This window comes from Fusarium oxysporum, chromosome 3 (assembly GCF_000149955.1).
Source record: "Fusarium oxysporum f. sp. lycopersici 4287 chromosome 3, whole genome shotgun sequence".
Taxonomy (NCBI): domain Eukaryota; kingdom Fungi; phylum Ascomycota; class Sordariomycetes; order Hypocreales; family Nectriaceae; genus Fusarium; species Fusarium oxysporum.
This window is the reverse complement of record NC_030988.1, coordinates 2312206-2334210: the sequence shown is the minus strand read 5'-3', so window position 1 is coordinate 2334210 and position 22005 is coordinate 2312206. Positions and strand designations below refer to the sequence as shown.

Here is a 22005-nt window from a genome sequence, read left to right as displayed (position 1 = left end):
CTGACAAGTTCAATGAAGCAATTTCGGCCAAAACACCATACAAATTATTTTGAAGTTATCAATGAATTCTCCGCCAATTCTAGAAGAGATACATATTATCAACACCTATGATGACAGTAGCTTTATTAAAGAAGATCATAGTCGCTGTATACACCAAATGATCCGAACTGGGTAGCTGTTTTTCCGGCCGAAACAGACTGTGGCACCAAATTCGAGCTCTTTGTGGATAACCTCTTCTCGTCGTCAGATCTCTTCCGCAGCCTTCACAAGCATGGCCATGGGGCCACAGGCACGGCTCGCCCTAACTATGGCATCCATAAGGAGCTACAACAAGATAAGAAGGCTGATGGGGAGGGACCAAAACCAGCTATCAAGTCAAGGTGATCCTAACCCCTGACAATCAGATATAGCGTCAGACACTTTTTATATGTGAGATCCCTACTGATTTGTCTACGTGCCATACTTCTAGGTCAAACCGATAGCTTGGAAAGATAGCTGCCTTGTGTTGTTCCTGACTACTGTGTTCACGGGCGACGAGCGAGTTGATCGAAAGAGGAAGAGGCCGTCTTCTAAGAAGTTAGAAGCCAAGCCGATACAGCTTTTTTCTTTTTCTATTTGGTGACGAAGCTGTCAAAGTGATAAAAGTCCCGACATTTGCTGCTGCCTACAACGACGAAAAGAATCATTTTGATCGAGGTGACCAGTTGAGATCATATCATGCCTATGATCCTCTCCGCCGCGGCCCTTGGCGGGCACTTTGTTGGACCTTTCTTCTTGATGTGGTCCTTATTCATAGCTATATTGCTCAACTACAAGGGCCCGGGCCAAATTAGAAGAAGTATACGACAGAAGCAGAGTGGCGAGCGTGCATTTACAACGCCTTATTCAACACATATCATGAAGAAAGTTAGTCAAGGAAGAGGTATCGCGCAGAGAACGAATCCGACCCTGGAATACAGCAAAAAGAGTACCTACTTGTTCGCCGGAAGATATGTCGGATTGCTTTGCTTGTCAGGGCTTTCGACAAGGCTAAGTGAGGTCAAAAGGCCAAAAAAGGGGGCCCTTTGGGGAGGATGGCGGTAATGCAAGAAGGGGGCAGACTGATTATTGGTGTAGCGTGTGCAAGGTTCCTCTTTGTAACAACGGGAATTGCTGGTACTTCTATCATAATAAGAATTAGGTAGGCAATAAAGTACCACTTGTTTGAGGCATTTTAATTGGACCGACCCCGCTGTCAGTACGGGAATTGAGACTTGTGGGCACTGAGGAGATATACATCTTTATACTGGGGTCCAACTGCAGTATCACTGCTATAGCGATCGCACGCCCCATTATGTAAAATACACAACGTGGCAACTGTGACATTCGCTTATCATGCACGTTATAGCGTTACACCGGGCGAACGGTAAAGGTGGCGTCCAATAGAATTGCGCGGAGGACGTTTCGACAGCTCACTTTAAGCCCCCTGGATTTTTCGCTCGAAGGCAGTCCCTTTGTGCTGAAGAAAGAAGTTAAAGGAAGGGTCTCTGGGGTGTGTTAAAATTCTGGGCTCCTTTCACTGGTAAGTAGCTTGACAAGTTGGAGAAGAGAGTCGCTAACCTAAAAATCGAGTATATTTAACCCCTCTGGTCCCGCCTGCAGACAATCTTTACTGTAGTAGTCGACCTACCTCTCCCGCCTCATTAAACCCAGCAAACATGACCCCATCACCTTCAGCAGAGCCTGCCAAGCCTAAGCGAAAGGGTATGTTGCGCTTTCCCTTTATATATTGTTAGTCTTGCTTCATTGTTCTCATGTCATAGATCTGCGGCAGATTATAGTACATAGAAATAATGCGAGTCGAGTCAATTTACTCCTTGTGCTAACACAAAATTATTCAGGCACCCGAAGAATTTCTACCCTTACTCCCTCCCAACTCGCCCGAAAGAGAGCCAAAGATCGAGAAGCCCAGAGGGCCATCCGTGCCCGCACCAAGGAGCACATCGAGCGGTTGGGCCGCGAGTTAGCGGCGCTCAAGCTGAGCCAAAGCTGCGACCAGACCGTCCAAGAGCTATTGAACCGCAATAGGGCGCTCGAGGAAGAGCTGATGCGACTCAAGGAGAATATGAGAGTGCAAATAATCTCATCACTTTACTCGGCTCCAGGTCTGAATTCACCCCAGCTCTCGTTGCTCGAGAGTTTCTCATCAACGTCGACATTCAACGACAACCTCGGTACTAGTAGCGATGCCATTCCTAGCCCTCGTGGATCAACGTTTCCTAGCGACTACTACAACTTCCTCCCCGACTACAGCCAACAACACGTCCCCTTATCCAACAACTGCGAATCCTTGGCAAGCACCGTCTCCTGCTCCAGTCCCTCCAACGTCTCGACCCCATCATCATCAGTTGACTACAACACTGGATATATCTCAATCAGCTTGCTCTCCTCGATCCTTCCCTCCAACCCCAACTCCTCAAGCATCAGTGTTATGTTTCACAAGGATGTTGTCGAGATGGAGTATAACAACGTGGGCCTTCACAGTATAATCACCCAAGGGCTTCCTCTACCCGACATTAGCGAGGAAAGTAGTAATACTCAGAGCCTAGACGCCGGATTCCAGCTCAACAATACTTCACTGCAGTCCGGCACTCCCCATTCTCACCGCTACATATCGCACCACTGCCACCAGCACTCCGCCTGGAAGATATAGCCTATGTATTACCCTCAGGCGCAGTCGTCGGTTCACTGAAACTCTTGCCACGGTGGCTCAACCTGTATACCCCGCTGATTATGCAGCTGACCTGCCGCCTCGATGAGTTTTGGTCAGCTTCGTCCATAACTGCCGTCGGCAGGGCCAGGCCAAGATCTGCTACATTTTAAGCTAGACTTGCAGTCTCCGTTTCGAGATAACGACGGCCACGAACAAATTACATGCTCGCCACAGGTTTGACACAATCCTTTGGCCGCTATGGGGTAGAACGCGTCGCAGGGAGCGCCATCCTTGCGCATAACCCCCGAGACGCCATGCAACCCATATCCACTAATCTTGTATTCGCACATGACCGGCTGCAAATCACAAAGTATATTTTTAGGCTTGAAATTTCATTAGCAAGGAATTACGGCCTCTTGTGATAGAGCTCACCGAAACCTAAACCTAAACATTCCTAGTGACGGGTTGAGTGCTACCGGTGTTTATCGGTGAACGGTGATCGGTGAACGGTGAACTGTTGCTGTTGAAGGGTCGGAGTTGCGACGAAGGCGGCCATCGCTTTTGCTAACTTGTGATGGAACTCAATCCGTTTGACGGTCGACAGTGAGAGAGAACCTGAAGAGAGAGCCCGAGGCCCCGACGTTACTCCTGTTGAAGATTACAATTAATCTGAATGATCATGTTGGCAAAAGTCATTTTTCGATGTCATGTTGTTAGACCACGCAGGGATGCCGAGTGCAGTTAACAACTGATTTGTTATTATTTTCTCCTTGCAGTCGAAGGACCTTTGAGGCCATATATCTTCGACTAATTCTTCCTAGGACTTGAGTCCTAGACTCCTAGAGTCCTAGATGACAGTCCTACGATTTGAATTTTAGGACATCAAGCTTTAGCTTTAATCTTGAACCTTGGTCATGAAGTTGAGGGGGGACGATCAATTCTTTCAACACTAACCAGCAATACTTTGCCAATCCTGGATTGCTTACAACACACATCAGTGATAGGAATAACACGCAGTTTCCTTGTGACTTCATTGTAGGTTACCCATGTTGGAAAATCCGGGAATCCCCCTTCCCTTCAATATTCAGACGGTTAGTCTGAAAGTCCTAGATACTATCATCTAGAGTAATATGCCCGAGAATAACTCTCAGCTTAATAATGAATAACCAAGTTTTACAAAATATATTTTCACCCAGCACTACTGCGCAATATAAACAACAACCCAAAGGCTGATTGGTATAAACAGCTACGTTGTGGTTTGACTGATTATCTGGAGAAGGACTAACAAGACTACAATCTTCGTATTGGTATGAATGGGCTTTGGATACAATCGGGGCATTATGTATGTCCTTCCTGTAGCGAGTCGAAGAGAAAGCCCTACACACGACCTGGTCCTTTCTAGAGCCACTTGGCACACCACTCGGCTGCTTTCATGAAATAATCTTGTGTATTCCAAGCAAATGTGGGCGTTGAGATATACCTTATAAGGGCTATAATGTTGAGAAGCTTTCAGAATAGACCATGTAGAAAAGCCACACATTACTTATTTGATAGCTTATGGTGCATGCCCAGCATGAAAAGCAGGTCGGCAGAGAATACCGCGAAGATTATTCTTATAGCCGTCCCGATTGGGAAACTGAAAGGTAGGCATGGGGTGAGAGGACTAGGAGTACATGGACAAAAGATTGAAGCCATCAATTTAATGGTAGCTGTCTATTGATAGCTTACAGTCCATAGGAGTTTTATTGAGCAAGATTTATCATGACAGTATCGGGTAAGGTCTTGACTATATTGTCTATCCATTACGAGTTGTGATAGTCTACACTGCGTAGGATAATACCGTGATCTATATACTCATATACACTAATCACGAATCGGTTTAATAGTTAGAAATCATCGTTTCGTTATAATTAGTCGTTTAATACATTGGTCATTGCGGTTTATATCCATACCCTATTATTTATGCGCAAAGACACTAGCATCTATATGCTCCTTCCCTAGGTATTCTCGGGCTCATCCTGCGCGTTACCTTTCTCGGGGCACACCACCTCATGGTGAAGGCTCTCATTCTTTACCTCGCGATTCTTCCCATCTTACCGTGGCTGGTTAGCGCTCTCATCAACATTGCTGGTGTTTGGCACGGGAGAAAATGGGCCAGATATCCGTTCCCGACGCGGATGCTGACTCCCAGTCCCGATTCTACCTATATTAGAAGACTTATGGGCCAGCGACAGCGCCAAGTCACCAGAATCGAAGTACTTTCTAGCCTGTAGTCGATATTCAGGTCAGCTGGATCCATACCAAACGATACACGGAGCGGGCTATATGCTGCTTGTACATACGTCCAACTGGTGGTGGAGAAGATCTTGGGTTGGTGGTTTTCCGTATATCTCTTCGAGACGCTCTATCCTATTATCATCAAGCTGCCTGGCCTAAGAAACGTATAAATTATTTCGAGTAAAATTTCGAATGGACGTATCTGCGCACCTTGGAATCTACCTCATCCTAGGATTCCATCTGTAGGTTTTGGGCTGATATCTAAAACTAAAGGGCGGACTAGAGCAAGGAAATGGAAGGGTTGGTGGTTGATGTGATCAAGGCCGGACGTGTTTCTTAGACCCGTGTGGGGTTTAAAAACATTCTTATAGGGAGACAGCCCTATCCTATGTCACCCCTTAGTTCGATTGTGACCGCCTCGTGTCTATCCTTAAATCAGCGAAGATCTGTACCTGGACCTTCACAACTGTCGCAACCATGTCAGTTTACCACAACTCCCGCTTCATTGCCATGGGATAAAGTGCGTCATTTTGCCACGATGGCTTTATCTTTCAGTGTTAGTCGTGAGAGCATGTTCACATGCGTACTTCCAATCTTGGAGAATATCGTTTAAAGCTTCGAGATTTAACACTGAAGCGGATGAAGAGATACGTAGGGTGCAGAATCGAGATCCTCGTATCGTTTCAAGACATTTGGGGAGAGAAGAGAGAGACTTGCATTGCCCTGAATTTAGAAATTTTCCGTTAATAATCCTGGGCGCCTACTAAACTCGGGCAACGCGGGGTAACATCGAGTAAGACGCGGTAGAAGGCCAGCGCTCCCGATGCTAGTGGTGACGACATGGGGGGCGGGTCTCATCCGTTCATGGTTTAGGGCTGTTGACAAGCCGAGGTAATAAGAAAGGTTCAGGCAATGATACAATACCATCATCTATGACATATCTCCTGTCTATGCAGGGTCAGGCTGACCTCATGACCCCTATGTCATGATACCTGACGTCCATTTTCACATGGAGGTTCCCCTCCTGTCAATGCCCCTCACACGTTCGATGAACACCTTGTCGACGGTCTTGGTCGCACTTTGACATCTCAAAACTTCATCGGGGGCATGCGATGATGAGTCGGATTGAGGCGACTGGCGGCATGGCCGGGGGCGTGGGGAAGCAGACGAACAAGTGGCCCAAGGACGTGGACAGCGACAATGAGTATTCCAAGAACGAGAAGCCGGCTCAGGATCTTCTCAAAATGAGGACCATGATGCTGGTGAATTCTGCTACGGGTGAGTCCATTATTGGATAAGAGCGAGCCGTGATGGTGGAAGGACAGAACTGCCTCGGGCCTTTGAGTGATGTCAGGGGCAAGAAAAGCCATGGCTACATGAAAGAGGCTTTGGTGTAGACACCAGTGACGGAGGGTATTCTAGTGGCCTAACACCTGCACCCTCAAAGTGAAGTGACAGGTGATTAAACTTTCTTGGGGTGTTTTTGGAACAAAGTTCACAAGCCCGCCGACCCTACCCTTGAGAGTTCTTGATCCAGGCTCTGTCTAAGTAGGGGCCATTCTCATACCGGGTGCAGATTAATACTACCCAGAGACGTTATTATAGGCGAATGAGGATGATGCCGCGAGAAAGTCGATCCAATGAAGATGTGTAGGTGACAGGTTGGGAGTGTGTGTTAGCGTCATTTCGGGAATGGAACTTGTTTCCATCGCCTTGTCCCTCAAGGTTAGTGAAGTGCAGGTGGGCTAAAATGACAAGAATCACGCCACAGATCTGCCAGATATAACGAATACCGACGCCAATCTACCTCGATATTTCAGCCAAATGTATACAAGACCCTTACTCCAAGGCCAACAACCACCCGTACCCCAAACACCAGCGCATCCCCGTCCAAAAAATACCACCACTGACTAGACCACAGACGTCGAGTTCGTGCCGAGGATACTGGGAAGCACAATCGGCGGGTGTCATGCGCCCGCTCGTCAACGTGATGGAGGCAGCGGCGCTCGGCGTACGCAACATGCAATACGGCGACTGGCGCGACGAGCGGGCAGGTCGGTGACACGCTGGGCAGCACCGGCACGGGCGTATGAACCAGAGAGTTTGGCTCAACAACGTGGCCGAGGGTGTGCTGAAAGTGGGCGAGTGGAAGGGCCCTAAGGATGAGCTGGAGGGGTGGAAGATGTTCTTTTCTTGAAATTGAGAGGATGAGGTGAGGGAAACGTTCACTCTATACTGTATATAAATGAACCAAATTAAGCAGCCATGTAATTAGATTTATTGAACCTAGAATATAATCGAACCACACAATACTTCTAGCCATCTTCAATATGGTAGCCGTTATTCCTACAGTTGCATCCGACGAGACTGGCAATCACTCGCCGCCAGTCACAGACTTGCCACTGGGGCTCACCTTCCTCGCCATTTTCATCCTGGCACTAACATGTCATGTCATGTGGGTTTCTCTACCTCGTAATAACTTTGGTAATATATACTGAGGTACATCAAGCTCTTGGCTTCTCACATCCCACGGGCATCCAACACAGGATCCAGTGGCCTCGGACCATGAGACTGTCCAGCGACGACAGTTTTGAACCGGTGATGCTAGACCAAATTTCCCCTGCACGAACTTATTGGCAGTGGAAGGCCGAAATGAGTGATGTGGTGAACACCGCATCCGGTTTCAATGCCCGGTGAGCACGCAAGTCTAATACTATGTCAAACCCATTTTCTGACTACTTCTCAGTGCAATTTGTTTGGAGCCAATGGCGGACAAGGATATAATCCGTCATTTACAATGCTGTCACGTCTTTCACTCGAGTTGCTTCGGTCAATGGTTCTTTAGGCGCCACGATACCTGTCCTATATGTAAATCACGGATCATGCCGCATAGTTAAACTCTTGAAGGATTGCCCAAGTCTTATACACTTCGGCAATATCAATTGGACCACTCCCACACAATTTGTTACGGCGTGGAATTGTAAGCTCTTGTGACTTTTCCAGCCCTGTGTCCGGCGTCATTTGTTTGCCTCTTTCCAGAGATGATTTCTTTGGCATGGAGAACAGCGGGACAGTGGGGTTCGATCAAAACCATCATGACTCTCGGTCGTCCCGCCCGATAAGTAAGTCAAAGGTCTACCACCTCAACGTGGCCATTCCTCACTACACTTAACCGTTTTAAACCATACCGTTCCCTAGTTCCCTAATCAATATGGCCATCATCAAGGAGAACATGAACCACTGAGTTGCTCAGGCATCCGTGAAAGGCCACTTACAGCTCGTTTGTAGAGGAAGGTTAAACTCCTCCCGAACACAGACCAATTCATCTTTCCAGTGAAGCAAGGGCATTATGAATCTATCGAAAACCCAGCCCCAGTTAACTCTGTCTATAGATGCTCCCCACCTCAGATTTATGCGATAGGCCAATCAAAGTCATCCATTAAGACTTCCATTAGTGAGCTTACCCCCCAGTAACACGGTCAGACTGGCTAAAGAGAAAGGAGCTTCTTTAACTTTTACGCCCCGTCCTAGCGACATCAAACCGCGTCAGTGCCAGTTTGTTTACCTCTCAGCGCGTACCATTCCTCATGGATCGACGCCTAACCCGATGGAATCCAATGACATTATGCTTCCTTCGCCTCCAGCCTCTGCCTTTTCTTTTCTCTGACCACCGAGAAATTTGGCGAGTCAATTCGAGCTGACAACGCATACGGCATTGCCAGACTACCCTACCGTTGCAGATCTTCCACGAGCGATTTGGAGGAACAAACGATATGTTTTGGAAGAGCTCTTATCCCGGAAAGGCTCGAAGGGCCGGAAGAGCTGGACCAAGCGCCATTGGTTTTTTCCTCGTTGAGGTTGACACTAACGATAGTCCGTTGAGTCCTTACTGGGCCTGTCGTTTGTGCGACGCGAAGGGTCAGCCCGAGTTCTTCGCCGCTGCTGCTACGAGTTCGGCAGCTGACCACCCCCGCAAGTATGTGAATGTGACGTCGCGAGCTTGAGCACTATTGACCAACGCCAGGTCTCACAGGATTTTCGAGAGCAGTCAAGCAGCTGATCCAGATCTGTCAACCGATGAATCTGAACGGCCTAAGCGACGACGCTTGCAGTACGGTACTGTGCCGCGCGCCAGAGTCAAGATGATCCGAGAACTGAGCCTGGGACTTCTGATCAACACCAATGTTCCTTTTTCTTTCTTTAGCGATACATTCTTTGAGCAACTCGCCTGGCAACTTGACCCTCGCCTATCTGATCAGATACCATAGAGCCGGCAATCGATGGGCCGTTTGCTGGATAACATGTACGAGTCTAAAAAGTATGATGTCAAGCCGGAGCTCTCAGATGCCCTTACCAGATTCCATCTAGGGTTCGACTTGTGGACCTCACCCAATCGGCACGCTGCCATGGCAGTCACAGCTCATTTTCTTGACCGCCAGGGCAAGCACCAGTCGTGTCTTCTGGCACTCCGTCGCCAACTCGGATGTCACAGCGGGGAAAATCTCGCGGTGACGCTTGGGCAAGTTGTGCGTGAATGGAAGATAGAGGATCGAGTTGGAACAATGATGTCGGATAACGCATCTTCGAACGACAGCTGTCTTCTGAACTTTTGCAGAAATCTCGACGCAGAGATGGGCCCGGCGGACGTTCGGGCCAGACGCATGCGCTGCTATGGGTAAACCTGGTTGCTCGTGTTTTCCTCTACGGCGAAGATTTCGAGGCTTCGTAGCCGAATATCACGTCTTCAACTTCCTCGGTCGCCACGAGGATGATCTACGATACTGGAGAAAGAAAGGGCCGGTGGGGAAGCCCCACAACGTTGTCAAGTACATCGGATCTTCCACTCAGAGGTGTGAGCTCTTTAAGAGGATCTCAAGCGAGAATGACCAAGCACAAGAATATCTCCTGGCGAGTGAGTCGACAGCAGAACTAGAGGTCGTTATGAACAACGAAATAAAATTGATCTCCACTTATCTCATGATCTCTCGAGCGCTCGTCAAGCAAGGAGACATCAAGACGTTCTTAGTCCATCCAGCGGTGGAGAAATGGCTTCCCGAGGCCGACGTGTTGAAGGGGGATGACTGGAGACCTTTGGCAGATATTAAACATATTCTTGAGCCATTCTATCTCCAAACTAAGAGAACGCAAGGCTGGGGCAGCGAGTGAGGTAATGGACGGCTTTGGAAGGTGATGAGAGGCATGGAATACTTGCTGGAACACCTTGAGAATCGGAAGCTGTTTTATCATGCTGTTCTAGACGAGGTAGCTAGAGAGAATACCAACTCGTAGGTCGAGCTAGCCGGAGGGCGATCAGACCGAAATCGGCAGCTTCCTGCTAGATTTAGTGGTTGCGAGATGGATATGCATCCATGAAAGTCAATGCAAACTTTGTAAAGCTCTTTGCCAGGTCGTGGCTCGGGACAATGTGATGATGGATCAGGCAAGCCATCAGGATCATCGGGAGTTGACATGGGAAAGGATCACCCACGTTATCTAAGACTCCATCATCACCGCCTGGCAGAAACTCGATGAATACTATATCAAGCTTGGAGTCTACCTGGATTGCTGGTACTGTTGCAACCGGCCGGTGGAGGAGCAGCGAGGGGCAATTGTTGAGACTATAGCATCCCCAAGCGTGCCGCAGAGAACGCCGGTAGACAGTATGTTCAAGCAGTGGGTGAAGAGCAGGACAGCGAAGACTACGGTGATGGGAAGCAAGCCTGAGCGGTATCTGCGGCTAGAGCCGCAAGAGACTGAGGAGCCAACCGAGTGATGGATGGTTCACCAGGGACAATTCCCGATGGTAAGCCAGTTGCCTCTTGATATACTCGCGATACCGGCGATGGCGACTGATTGCGAGAGGTCGTTCAGCCTAGCCAAGTTAACGTTGACGAAGCAGAGGCTTTCGATGATGACGGTAACATTGGAGAAGTTGCGGTGCCTCAAAAATTGGGTCAGACATGGTGCTGTGAAGCTGGGGGGCGACAACAGATGGGGGAGACGAGGTCCAGTTGGAGATTGGAAATAGCAGCATGGAGGGTGTAGACGGTAAGATTTGAAATATTTGAATTGTTTGAATAAATATTTCAAACAACAAATCCAGCACTGAGGGTTACCAAATTTCTCAAATATGACCCCGGAGTTGATTTGTTTGATTTGAGGGCAGCGCTGATGCCTATACAGAAATTGCTTCGCAGCTAAAGACAACTAAATGGCAGGCCCAATGGGCTATTACGGCGCCTTCTGAAACCCCTCGCCGCCAGTCAGGGCGCCCTTCCCTACTGGCTGAAGCCCAGGCTAGAGAATTTCCTTCCTTCCTTCCTTCTTTCCCTCCTAGCTAACCGGTTCTTAGGTTGATGGCCTCATCACATTCGTATGTAGCTCCAAAGCAGCGCGCTGGATGTCATGCCAAAGGTTACCACAAGCACTAGGTTGCAGCTGCTCTTGGTATGCTATCTGCCATGCCCTCAGCCGTGCTGACTTTAAGAGATATATTGCACGGCGCAAGTCACTAATTACAGAGGCAAATCAACAGAAACGGCTAGCCGTTGCTGAGGCCCATGTCGGCTGGTTCCTAGATCAATGGAAGACCATCTCATGGTCCGATGAGACTTGGCTTACAGCCGGAAGGCACACGCCAATATGGATAACAAGAAGGCCCGGCGAAGAGCTTGACCCAACCTGCATTATTGGACGGGAACAAAAGAAGTATGGCTGGATGTTTTGGGGCTGCTTTTCAGGGCTTATAGGCCCGGGCCCCAGGTATCTTCCAGGAAAAGGATTGGGGCCGTATTGATTAGTATTCCTACCAACAGCATATTGTCCCGATTGTTGATGGCTGACTTCGTCTCTATCCGGGAACTAAGCTTTATTTTATGCATAATAATGCCCCAGGCCATAAGACGGCTCTAACTATTAGAGAGCTACGGGAGAGAGATATTGAAGTTATAGAATGACCTCCTTTGTCGTCCGATTTGAACCCTATAGAAGCTGCTTGGAATAGGATGATGGACTATCGCTGTGCACTTTCCAGAGACGATGTCATATGATCGGCTACGGATTGTAGTTAAAGAGGCTTAGGATTCCCTTGAAGCTTCCTTCTCTGATCACCTTCTAGCTACAATGCAAGAACGATGTCAGGATGTTATTGATGCAAATGGAATGTATACAAAATAGTAGAAATAGCTTAGATTGATGGTATATCAAGGGGAGAAAAAGATAGCCTTTTTTGACCCATCTGTGAGTGGAGCCGGGATTAGAAAACCTATGCCTGATACCGTAGCAGATTCTAAAGTGTAAATACTAAGAAATTTGAAATTGTGCCTCAAACCTATCTGTGCCGCATGCTTATCATATACGTTATCAAAAGCCAAACTTAATTGTCAGTTTATATATCCTGTTCAGGGGTAAAGACATTATGTAGATTAGAGTTGACAGCTGTTTTAAGTAAGCTCAATACATATACCTTACCGCCGCTCCATGGGTTAGTTGTTTTACCCTCGAACAGCCTATCATTTTCCTTTTCTAATGCCAAGATACGATGTGTCGCTGTGTCCAAAACTTCGCCTCTGCTCAAGACGTATCCTACCTCTGTTGCTCTGGCTCCTCTCAGGTCATCATCATTCGTGCGTGACGCTTGCAAGACGGCAAGCAAGTTCTCAAAACGCAGTTTCAAGCGTGTGCGGTACGGCTTCTCGACGTCGTTGTGGCATTCACGAGCCTGCAAGGAAGGCGCCATTTTTTTGCGAGGACTCTTGGGTTTGCGGGATGCTGAACGGAGTTTGACGTCGGCGAACCCGCTACCGCTGTGTTCGTTCTTGATGTTGTCGATGTTGGTGTCGTCGCCGGTGCTAATGCTGCTGTGGCCCCCTGGTGATGGAGTCTTGTCTGCCGTGACTGATAGGCTATGATTTGGCCGTTTGTCCGTGTTCTCCGTGCTTGTGGCAGAGCCAGACTGAAAAGGGTGTTCGCTTGTGGCATTGAGGGGGCTGTTGGGCTGGGAGAGGAGGAGGTTTAGGATGTACTGATCGGAGGACGAGTAGTCCGATGTGGGCTGAGGTGATGAGAAGGATTGATTATTATTTACTGTGAAGTGGCCGAGAGCATGTATTTCATAAGGAGTGCCTACAACACAAGCTCATGTAATTCATCAGTACAGACGAAGCATCGATCATGCTGTGGCGTATTCCGTACCTGGATCCAGAGTCTGGTTCGAGAGTAGCTGTGGGTTTGGCTTTAGCGATTAACGAAACAAGGAATTTCGGATGTTACAAGGCCAGGGTGAATTAATCAAATTGACAAGTAAGTGAGGGTGGAAACAGAACGACCGTTACGCAGCTGCCCTCAGTCGTACTGCCGGAGGCGTTGACTTACCTCATACCGGTTGTCTCCTTGATACCAGCCAGGAAGAGTAAGCTCGTTGGGGTAGTCATAGCTAGCCATTCTGGGTCGAGCGCAGTTTTCTAGAGGCAATTCGGATCGTATCTTACAATGGGATATTGAAAGAAATTGTGCGTGTACATGCCAAAGTTGGCGATATTTCAGTAATATTTATTTTACGAGAGCACGTCGCTTAGCACCACCACTCCATTGGCAATGTCAATCCCGAGCGTACCCGCAAGCGACTTTGTAGCCCGCCGAGCGAGTGTACCTTATCAACAGTACACACTCAACCCACCATCAGAAGCGCCTCAAGATTTGCCGTAGTAGCCGTCTAGAAGCTATGGCAAAGACAGGATGGTGCCACAGCAGGAGCTGGATGTCGATGAGCACGATGGGGACTCAATCGGCTTGCCATTCGTCCAGTTGCAGACGTGTCCCTCGAGGCAACGGCATGGAGGAGATGAATCGGCTGGATTGGTCCGAATGCTTCAAGCTACAGACGATACTTTGCGCCGACACGGAGCACCAGGTGTTGTTATTCCTCACGTGTAAGATGCATGTAATTTCGGTTGACACTGTAAACCCTTCAAGCTCTGCCTCAATGTTAAATGGAGGGGTAAGAAAAGATAGGAGCATCTACATCCGGTCAAGAGCGCTTGACCTAAGTTACTGTTTCCATGGCTCGCTTAACTTGTCGGTGGTTCGGGGATGCGGGGATTATTACCTACGTAAGTACTGAGTAACTGAAGGATAATCGAGTTCTGGGCCTGTGTGCTGGTGACATTATTGGCTACACGCTGCCTTTGGTGACGTGTTTAATCCCCCAGTGCCGTATCATGTTGCATTTAGGGATTAACGCACAAACGTATATTAGTCAAGGGCTTGACCACAGTTTACAGTACTGTCATTTGAAAGATTCGTCCTAAGAGAAGGTCCCCTTAATCAACGTAAGGATTCGGAGAATTTGGTGCGGGTCGCCGGGGATCCAAGGACAATCTCCGCATTTCCGTCCATATCTTTGCTACAGCGAAATATCGATCTCAATTCTGATTCGTTGTCTGCGCCGAGGAGATGCCTTCAAGGGTCTATTATCGAGACTGACCAACTGCCATGGCATGTGGCTGGTTGTACCAATCTCAGTCTATTGACCCCGCGACCTGTATGCTGACTGTGAAGGTGTCGGTATAGACTTTCATGATCATATCACACCCGACCAGAGCCGATGCCGCGTCAAACTCACCCCAGGCTGTTATAGCAACTAACAGATCATAGCAATCGCGCCTGATGCCGGTACCCGCTGGAAGCTCCGCATCGCTATCCCTTTAGTCGGCATAGCCCTTCAGAGCGGTCACAACAGGGGAGTCTAGCTAATCAGGCAATACGCATCAAATGTATATAGATAAGCCCTGTAGTCACAAATCTGTGAACTTATCTACCTGCGATAAAAGTCGAGCTATTACAGGAGGGTGACAAGCCTTCTAACCCTATACTGGGCAAGCTCTTGTAACCATACTGTACGTGGGGGCAAGTGGGGCGAGATACCTGCTGAAGGGCTATGCCGACTAAAGGGATAGTTCAGCAAATTCTTAACCTAGATTCGTGAGGATTTCCTCCCCGACTGCGTGGTGTTGAAGAAATGGCGAATCGACTACTTGCTAACCGCGACGCGTCACCAGTTGGCAAGCGTTGGGCTATCAATTTCGTTAAGCGGCAACTAGATCTCAAGATGCATTTTCAGCGGAGATATGACTATCGGAGGGCCAAATGCGAAGACCCAACTATGATTCGCGACTGGTTCAGGCTCATACAGAATGCAATCGCGAAGTATGGTATCCAATCATTCCCATGATATAATGTCAGGTGGGTCTCGGTTTGTGTCCGCTGTATTTCCTGTCTAACCTGTGCGTTTTCTCTGGGGCCTGGGCTTATGTCGAATTAGGAATAGACCAATCAGTGACAAGCCATGACAGAGCATAGAGTTAGGGACCGAATTAAGTGGATATAAACATGTCACGATGAGGTATTGGAGAAGCAGGCATAGCATCAGATATGGCAACACTGAGACAAATTGTACTAAGCTTCCCAAACTTTAAATCTGATCATGATTCCAAACATAACCACGAAGAGTATCTACTGTTTGCCACTGTTTCAAAGCAGCGTTTCGACAGTGTTTACCTACATTCATCGTTTGTGGAGCCGGTGGGCATGAGTGGGCGAGGCACCCGCCAGCTTGTAGAGTGGCAATGCGAGGTCTCTTGTGGCGACCGCGTGGCTCTAGGGGTATAATGCCCTAACCTTGCTACTAGCCCTATGCTCGATAAGATGAGGCGGGGGTCAAGGTGCAAGACCCTACCTACAAGCAATGAGGCTAGTTGCAGAGGGTTTTCTCTTAAAAGATGTAGCTGCATCTCTCATCTAAACCATCCTGTAGCTGTCACTAGCGCAATCCTGTACTACTCGCTCCTTCAGCCGACGGTGCCGCTCTGCTCCCAATCCCGCCTACGTTATTAGATGTCCTTACGGTCATCGTCATACCGTTGCTGTCTTTATACTCAGATATTATTCGTCGAGCGGCATTCCCGCTTTGGCTACGGCCTCCCTCGATCATATCCAAAAGGTCATTACTGCCCATCTCGGAGCCTACGGCTATACGACCTCGCCAGTTCAACGGGGCTGCTCACCAGCTCTGGAACCTCGTCGGAGCCCTAGATCATGGGAAACACCATTGTTCGAGCAATAGACTAAGCCAGTCTCTTCCGTCTAGCGCAATTCATACAGCAAAGCAAATTCGTTCTTCCAAGCAGTGCCGGCAAATCATCCGCCTCCTATCAACTCTCCCTGCGCAATCAAAATGCATCAGGCATCGTCGCGCTTGCTACGCATGGCGGACGATAGCCGACCGTTCAGCAAGGTATGTACGATGGCTCTCTACTCTTTTGACACGCCTGCCTGTCATACTGCGGCGAAGCATAAGGATGGCCGCCACTGCCATGACGCTTCTCGAAACCTCATTCCTCGCTATGATATTGGCCATTGGCTGACTCGGTCACCCAACAGGACTTTAAGGATATCTTCTCTACCCTCATCGTCAGTCTGCTGCCCCTCTCGGCCCACCGCGTCCGGTTCATCAAGGTCGAGTACACCTTCCTCTCCGAAGAAGCTATCAACAACCTGATGTGTCTCAAATTCTCCCAATCCAACCATCTACCCGACCCTAAGGATTCCTCTCGCATTATCACCACAACCACTTCTACCACATTCTCAATGGCCAAGGATGTGGCCCGCTCTATCTGCCAACGCTTTGTTGAAGCCCGGCTTGTTGAATCGGCGGATGGTAAACACCAGCAGGTGTATACCATGGCGGGATCCGTTTGGCAATTGACACCAAAGGGAATCACTGTATTGGGCCGTTTCTGCGCGAGAAATGGCATTCAGCAGAAGCAGGTATCAGAACTTACTCATCTCAGAGCGACGCGGCTTGTTCTCCTTGAACGAGATTCGCAAACTGACAAACTTCACCATGACCGAGGCACCCTCGAGATCATCTTTCGCCGGCTCGTCGGTGCCGATAGCTGCGATGCTATGTCGGGTGTGACCGCTGCTGATTCAAGCTCGATGCACGAATACAGGGATAATACCACCAAGGTCAAGATTACTGCTGAGCTTAAGCTTAACGGGAAGACCCACCGCGATACCTTCACCGGCAAGGCTATAAACGACTGGTTAATGAACTATTCGACCATCATGGAAGAGCGTGAAGCCGTTGCGGTTGCCACTCTTTTCGTGGCTTATAATCTAATAGAGTGTATTGCCGAGGACGGGACATATACTTCCCAGAATCCCAGCCCCGGGAACAATGTCTTCCAGCCTAGAAAGCGTGCTATCTACCAATTAACGCAGCAAGCTAAGGATCTCATTAATGGCTCAAGGCCACCAACACGGTCTTCGGAGAGGGGGGGCAGCGCTGGTTTCCAGCGGAACGGTATCTTCAAGGATTCCAATACGCAACGACTCGACAAGATCCTGAAAGATCCTTCCGTGCGGCTTCTCTTCTGCGAGCACTGCCGAGACACATATTGCGAGGAAAATCTGTCCTTCTACCAAGAAGTGGATAAGTTCATACGAAATTGTAAGGTGGGCACGGGCGCTGCCCATGAGGAGCCCAACATCGCCGCAATGGACGTTATGAGTGAGAATATAGCTCAGGCGTATAGAATTTATAATGCTTTCCTTGCTGCCGGCTCGCCTTCCGAGCTCAATATTGACCACCAGCTGCGGAACAGCCTTACCACCCGGATGACGAAGGCTGTGAGTCAGGACACTATCATGATCGACACTCTTCAAGAAGTTATATCTCTATTTGAAGATGCCCAAAATGCTGTCTTCAAATTGATGGCTAGCGTAAGTTTGGTTTAATACCCACCTCGCAATCCCAAAATGGCCGCTCTCGGGATCTCCGACCAGACGCTAACAGAAACAGGACTTGGTGCCAAAATTTCTGAGCAACCCCAAGTATGAGCAGCAATTACGAGGCTACAAGCTTGACCTAGTTGGAAAGGGTCCTGAGCGGGGCTAGGGCTATCAATGCATGGGCGGCACCCAGAGAATACGCGTTCACAACTGGGAGATCTTCGTAGTCAACTAGCGGGAGGCAGTTGGTCACCTACGCATGTGATAGATGGTACCATCCTCCTAGTGCCTCAAGGGATGGCCAGCGCAAGACTACTACCCGAGGAACGAACTATCCGTTTTCTATTATCGCCAAGGAATCACGGGATAAGACTACTTGGTCCTTAAGGCATCGCCCGGATAGACGATTTGCCTCACGTAGCCACGAGTCAAGCCTGGATCCATCTGCTCATCCAACACACCGGAAACTATCTAGTAAGGAGAAGTCTACGGTTGCTAGCCTTGCAAGTGCTGGGGTGCCTTCTAAGAATATCAGGGCCTATATCCGTCAAAACCCAGATTCAATTCTACCACCGAACGGCTTTAAGGACAGCACTGCTGTCGGACAAACTGTCGATGAGATTTTGCCGGTAGTCTCTTGGCTCGTCGAATCACGCAGTGGAACTCCTGTTTGACCATCCGAACCTCGTGGTTGAAGTCGAGAGGGTAGATTCTTCTGATTGCAGAGGCAAGGTCGTCCAACTCCGCTGGTGGGCGAATACGCGAGGGGAATTTCTATATCACCAAGCTCTACGATTTCGACACATCGTTTGAGTTCATCATTTGTCGTTACGTGGATCCGACCAGGTTGCATCGGGGCTGGCCTGGTGTCAGAGAGAGGCCAAGCTGTGTGTGAAGTTGTCGGAGCTTTTCGCAAGGTGGTCCTCGACAGAGGCCTCAGCGAGAGGGATATTCGTAAGGGCAAGACCAATAGTATGTCCATGCGGAGTTATTGGTATGCTTAGACTGTTCAGTATGTAGAGGTTATTTCCTGATACCAAATCTGCAATTTCTTGGCCGCGGTCGGTGGCGTGGCCCGTTTGCCAGCTATGATGTCTGGCATTAAAGTAACCAGCAACGAGGCATCATTCTGGAACAGCCCATCATAGCAGTATATCCAGGGCCTCCTTCTTGCCATTCTGGCAATAGAAGTTGACTATATTCATGCCGTTAATTGTAAGCCAAAGCGTATCTCGAGTCTGAAAGGACCGAATCTGATCTGCCAGAAGCCTTAGGTCTCGTCGGACATGTGTCATGACTCTAGGCCAAGTGTCGTTCCTGTCCCACGTTGCGATAGGTGTGAATGTGTCATATGCCGGGTGGGTTTTGGCGAGACAACGAGTGCTTGTGAAGGTTGTCCATGGCTCCTGCAGAAGGATATTATCGTATCGTTCGGAGTCAGCTAGCGCCAGGGCGCAGTCGTGGACCAGAGGGATCTTGCCGACGTTAGCCTGAAAGATCATGAGTGATTTCCTGTCCTTCTTCGTTCCTGCGAGTGTCTATTCTTGGTCATGAGGATGGGTGATATAAGGCGATCCTGTTCCTTTGCTGGATTCGCCTGTTGTAGTCATCCATGCCTTCACTCTGGGGGAAGGTGCTCATAGGCTCAGGAGCGGGTTGGGCCTTGGCACGAGCTTTTGTTTTCCTACCGTTATCTTTTATCCCCGCCTCCTTCTTCTTGCTGGAACCACGCCTTGTAGACTTGGTAGCAGCAGGCTGGTTTGTGTTTTGCTGGTGCTTGTCGGATTGAGTCGATGAAGAGCCGCGCCGGCTTTCTGAGCCGCCGGTCGACATCTCTGAACAGGTAGACTCGGTAGCTGGGGACGGAATGGGATACCCTTGCATGGAGGTAGCAGATGAGGCCCATTGCGTTGAATATTCTGGTTTGTACGTGTAGTAGTAGGTGCTGCTGTCGTTGTTGAATTGGGGCTCTTCTGGCGCGTCAACATTGGGAACCAGCCATCTCGGAGGATTTGGGAAAGATAGTATCATCAAGGAAACACCACTGCTCCCACCGCACTTGTGGTAGGGTACCGTATGTGCTCATTGCGGTGTGACCTTGGTTTATATAAGTCATGTCTGAGCGCGACAGTACAGGCAGGAGAGATATCTGATGTAAAATCATCAAAGGTTGATACTCCATTCTTTGGAGGAGGATGGCCCGCATGGTAGAAGTTGAGGAAGACACTACCCATTACTGTTGTAGCAGTTGTTGTAGTAGTAGTAGTTGTTGTCGTAGTTATGTTACGAGCTCAATTCACTACCGGCAAAGAGAGGTAAGAAAAAAGAGCCCATGTCAGATGGCGACAAAAGCTGAGAGCTGAGTAGTAGAGACAAGTAACGTCGAAGCTAAAGTGGATAGCCCGGACAGGTAACGTCTTGGTCCCGGGGCCAGGTGGCATTTGTACCTGGTGAGGAGAAATAAGGGGCCATTAATGGTTGTTGCACCAGAGAATAAAAACATTGGAAGCATGGGAGAAGCTAACTTTGAGAGGGGGCCAGTTTGCAGGAGGGGATCGTCTCAAAAACAAGAGCTGCTATTGGCTATACAATAACGGACTGGCTTCCAAAGCCTACTATTCGTGGACTGCCTCGAGTGGATGTGATTGGAAGACAAAGAAATCAGCTGGGGAGGTGAGTTGGTCAGGTATTGGGGAGAAGAGACACAGACGCATGCACAGACACTAGGCAAGTGCAGACCAAAAGGAATTGGTACATTTAACACCGCTGATCCTGCCCGCCGCCAACCTTTAGTCCACCTCTTGCCTCATCATACACAATTAACATGATCCGATCATTATCAGCAGAGCCCGCCAAGCCCAAGCGAAAGGGTATGTTGCCATTTCCCTTTGTATATTTGTTAGTCTTGTTTCATTGTTCTCATGCCATGGATGTCCGGCGCATTGTAGTAAGCATGAACAAAGCAAACCAAAGCAGGACAACCTACCCCTACCATAAGTTACTAATACAACATCATTCAGGCACCAGAAGTGTTTCTACCCTTACTCCCGCACAACGCGCCCGTAAGAGAGCCAACGATCGAGAGGCCCAGAGGGTGATCCGCGCCCGTACCAAAGAGCACATAGAGCGGTTAGAGAGCGAGTTGGCGGTGCTCAAGAGCAAGGAAAGCCGTGACCAGATCGTTCAAGGGCTGTTGCGCCGCAACAAGGCAATCGAGAAAGAGCTGATTCGACTCGAGCAGATTATGAGGATGTCAATCACTTCGTCATCTTACTCTGCACCAGGTCTAACTCTACGACAGCTCTCATTGCCCGAAGAGCTCTTAACGCCATCAGTCTACGATGGAAACCTCAGCACTGATAGCGATGCCATTGATAGTCCTCGTGGATCACCATTCTCTGGCGACTACAACTCCCTCCCCGACTACAGCCAACAATATGTCCCCTTATCGAACAACTGCGAATCCTTAGCGAGCACCGTCTCCTGCCCCATTCCCTCCAGCGTCTCGACCCCATCATCATCAGCCGACTATAGCGCTGGCTATATCCCAACCAGCGCGCCCACCTCGGTCCTCCCCTCTAACGACACCAGCTCCTCAAGTCTCAGCGCTGTGTGCGACAAGGGAGTTGTCAAGATGGAGTATGACGAGGTGGGCCATCACGGTACAATAGCCCAAGAGCTTCCTCTACCCGATATGAGGCATGGCGAGGAGGTTAGTCACGTTCAATATCCAGACGACGGGTTCCGCCTCAGTGATCCTCCACTGCATCCCGGCACTCCCTATTCTCACGCCTACATGCCGCATCAACAGCAGCAGCAGTCCGCCTGGAACCTGTATCCCATGTACTACCCTCAGCCACATTCGTCGGTTCATTAAATTTCCCCGGCGGTTGAAACTGGCATGTACCCAGTATTATCATGCCATTGACGTGCCGCCTCGATCATCTTCTGATTGGCTTCGCCCAGAACCGTCGCCAACAGACCCAGGCCAAGGCGATCTGCCAGCTTCTAGAACGCGTATAACCCCGCTCCCCATGTCCTGATTCTGTACCCTGCATGTGACCGGCTACAAGCCACGAAGTGTGTTACTCTGAACTATTTTTTAAGTTTGAAGTTGCATTAGCAAGAAACTCCAGGATAGCTTTGATATAATTGGCCGAACTTTGACCTCCTGAGACAGTAGGAATAAGCCATCCCGAATTAGGATGTTGATATGCATGCTGCAAGTGTAATGCGCAGGGCTA

The 22005-nt window shown here is 49.1% G+C and overlaps 8 protein-coding genes across 8 annotated transcripts; 6 read left to right on the top strand and 2 right to left on the bottom strand.

Moving 5' to 3' along the window:
• Positions 1-1697: 1697 nt before the first annotated feature.
• On the top strand, positions 1698-2692 carry FOXG_06499 (uncharacterized protein; the record flags this gene model as incomplete). Its single annotated transcript, XM_018385185.1, has 2 exons — positions 1698-1743; positions 1881-2692. The coding sequence occupies 2 exons, from the start codon at positions 1698-1700 to the stop codon at positions 2690-2692; spliced, it is 858 nt and encodes a 285-aa protein (XP_018242410.1).
• Positions 2693-6084: 3392 nt separating this feature from the next.
• On the top strand, positions 6085-7031 carry FOXG_19276 (uncharacterized protein; the record flags this gene model as incomplete). The annotated part of the gene is made up of 2 exons (XM_018399472.1): positions 6085-6231; positions 6891-7031. 2 exons carry the CDS (start codon positions 6085-6087, stop codon positions 7029-7031), a joined length of 288 nt encoding a protein of 95 aa, XP_018242409.1.
• A 27-nt stretch (positions 7032-7058) lies between these two features.
• Positions 7059-7166, top strand: FOXG_19275 (uncharacterized protein; the record flags this gene model as incomplete). Its single annotated transcript, XM_018399471.1, has 1 exon — positions 7059-7166. One exon carries the CDS (start codon positions 7059-7061, stop codon positions 7164-7166), a length of 108 nt encoding a protein of 35 aa, XP_018242408.1.
• Positions 7167-12356: 5190 nt separating this feature from the next.
• Positions 12357-13411, bottom strand: FOXG_06496 (uncharacterized protein; the record flags this gene model as incomplete). The annotated part of the gene is made up of 3 exons (XM_018385184.1): positions 12357-13093; positions 13163-13190; positions 13343-13411. The coding sequence occupies 3 exons, from the start codon at positions 13409-13411 to the stop codon at positions 12357-12359; spliced, it is 834 nt and encodes a 277-aa protein (XP_018242407.1).
• Positions 13412-13705: 294 nt separating this feature from the next.
• Positions 13706-13903, top strand: FOXG_19274 (uncharacterized protein; the record flags this gene model as incomplete). The annotated part of the gene is made up of 1 exon (XM_018399470.1): positions 13706-13903. One exon carries the CDS (start codon positions 13706-13708, stop codon positions 13901-13903), a length of 198 nt encoding a protein of 65 aa, XP_018242406.1.
• Positions 13904-15391: 1488 nt separating this feature from the next.
• On the bottom strand, positions 15392-20031 carry FOXG_06494 (uncharacterized protein). Its single transcript, XM_018385182.1, has one exon. It carries the CDS (start codon positions 19790-19792, stop codon positions 19310-19312), a length of 483 nt encoding a protein of 160 aa, XP_018242404.1. The 5' UTR covers positions 19793-20031; the 3' UTR covers positions 15392-19309.
• On the top strand, positions 16203-17927 carry FOXG_06495 (uncharacterized protein; the record flags this gene model as incomplete). The annotated part of the gene is made up of 3 exons (XM_018385183.1): positions 16203-16262; positions 16409-17752; positions 17832-17927. The coding sequence occupies 3 exons, from the start codon at positions 16203-16205 to the stop codon at positions 17925-17927; spliced, it is 1500 nt and encodes a 499-aa protein (XP_018242405.1).
• Positions 20032-20691: 660 nt separating the features above from the next.
• Positions 20692-21638, top strand: FOXG_06493 (uncharacterized protein; the record flags this gene model as incomplete). The annotated part of the gene is made up of 2 exons (XM_018385181.1): positions 20692-20705; positions 20789-21638. The coding sequence occupies 2 exons, from the start codon at positions 20692-20694 to the stop codon at positions 21636-21638; spliced, it is 864 nt and encodes a 287-aa protein (XP_018242403.1).
• Between the last annotated feature and the right edge of the window lie 367 nt (positions 21639-22005).

Bases quoted from the DNA above. Each gene is read 5' to 3' on its own strand.
- FOXG_06494 (XM_018385182.1), bottom strand. From the start codon at position 19,792: ATGATACTATCTTTCCCAAATCCTCCGAGATGGCTGGTTCCCAATGTT.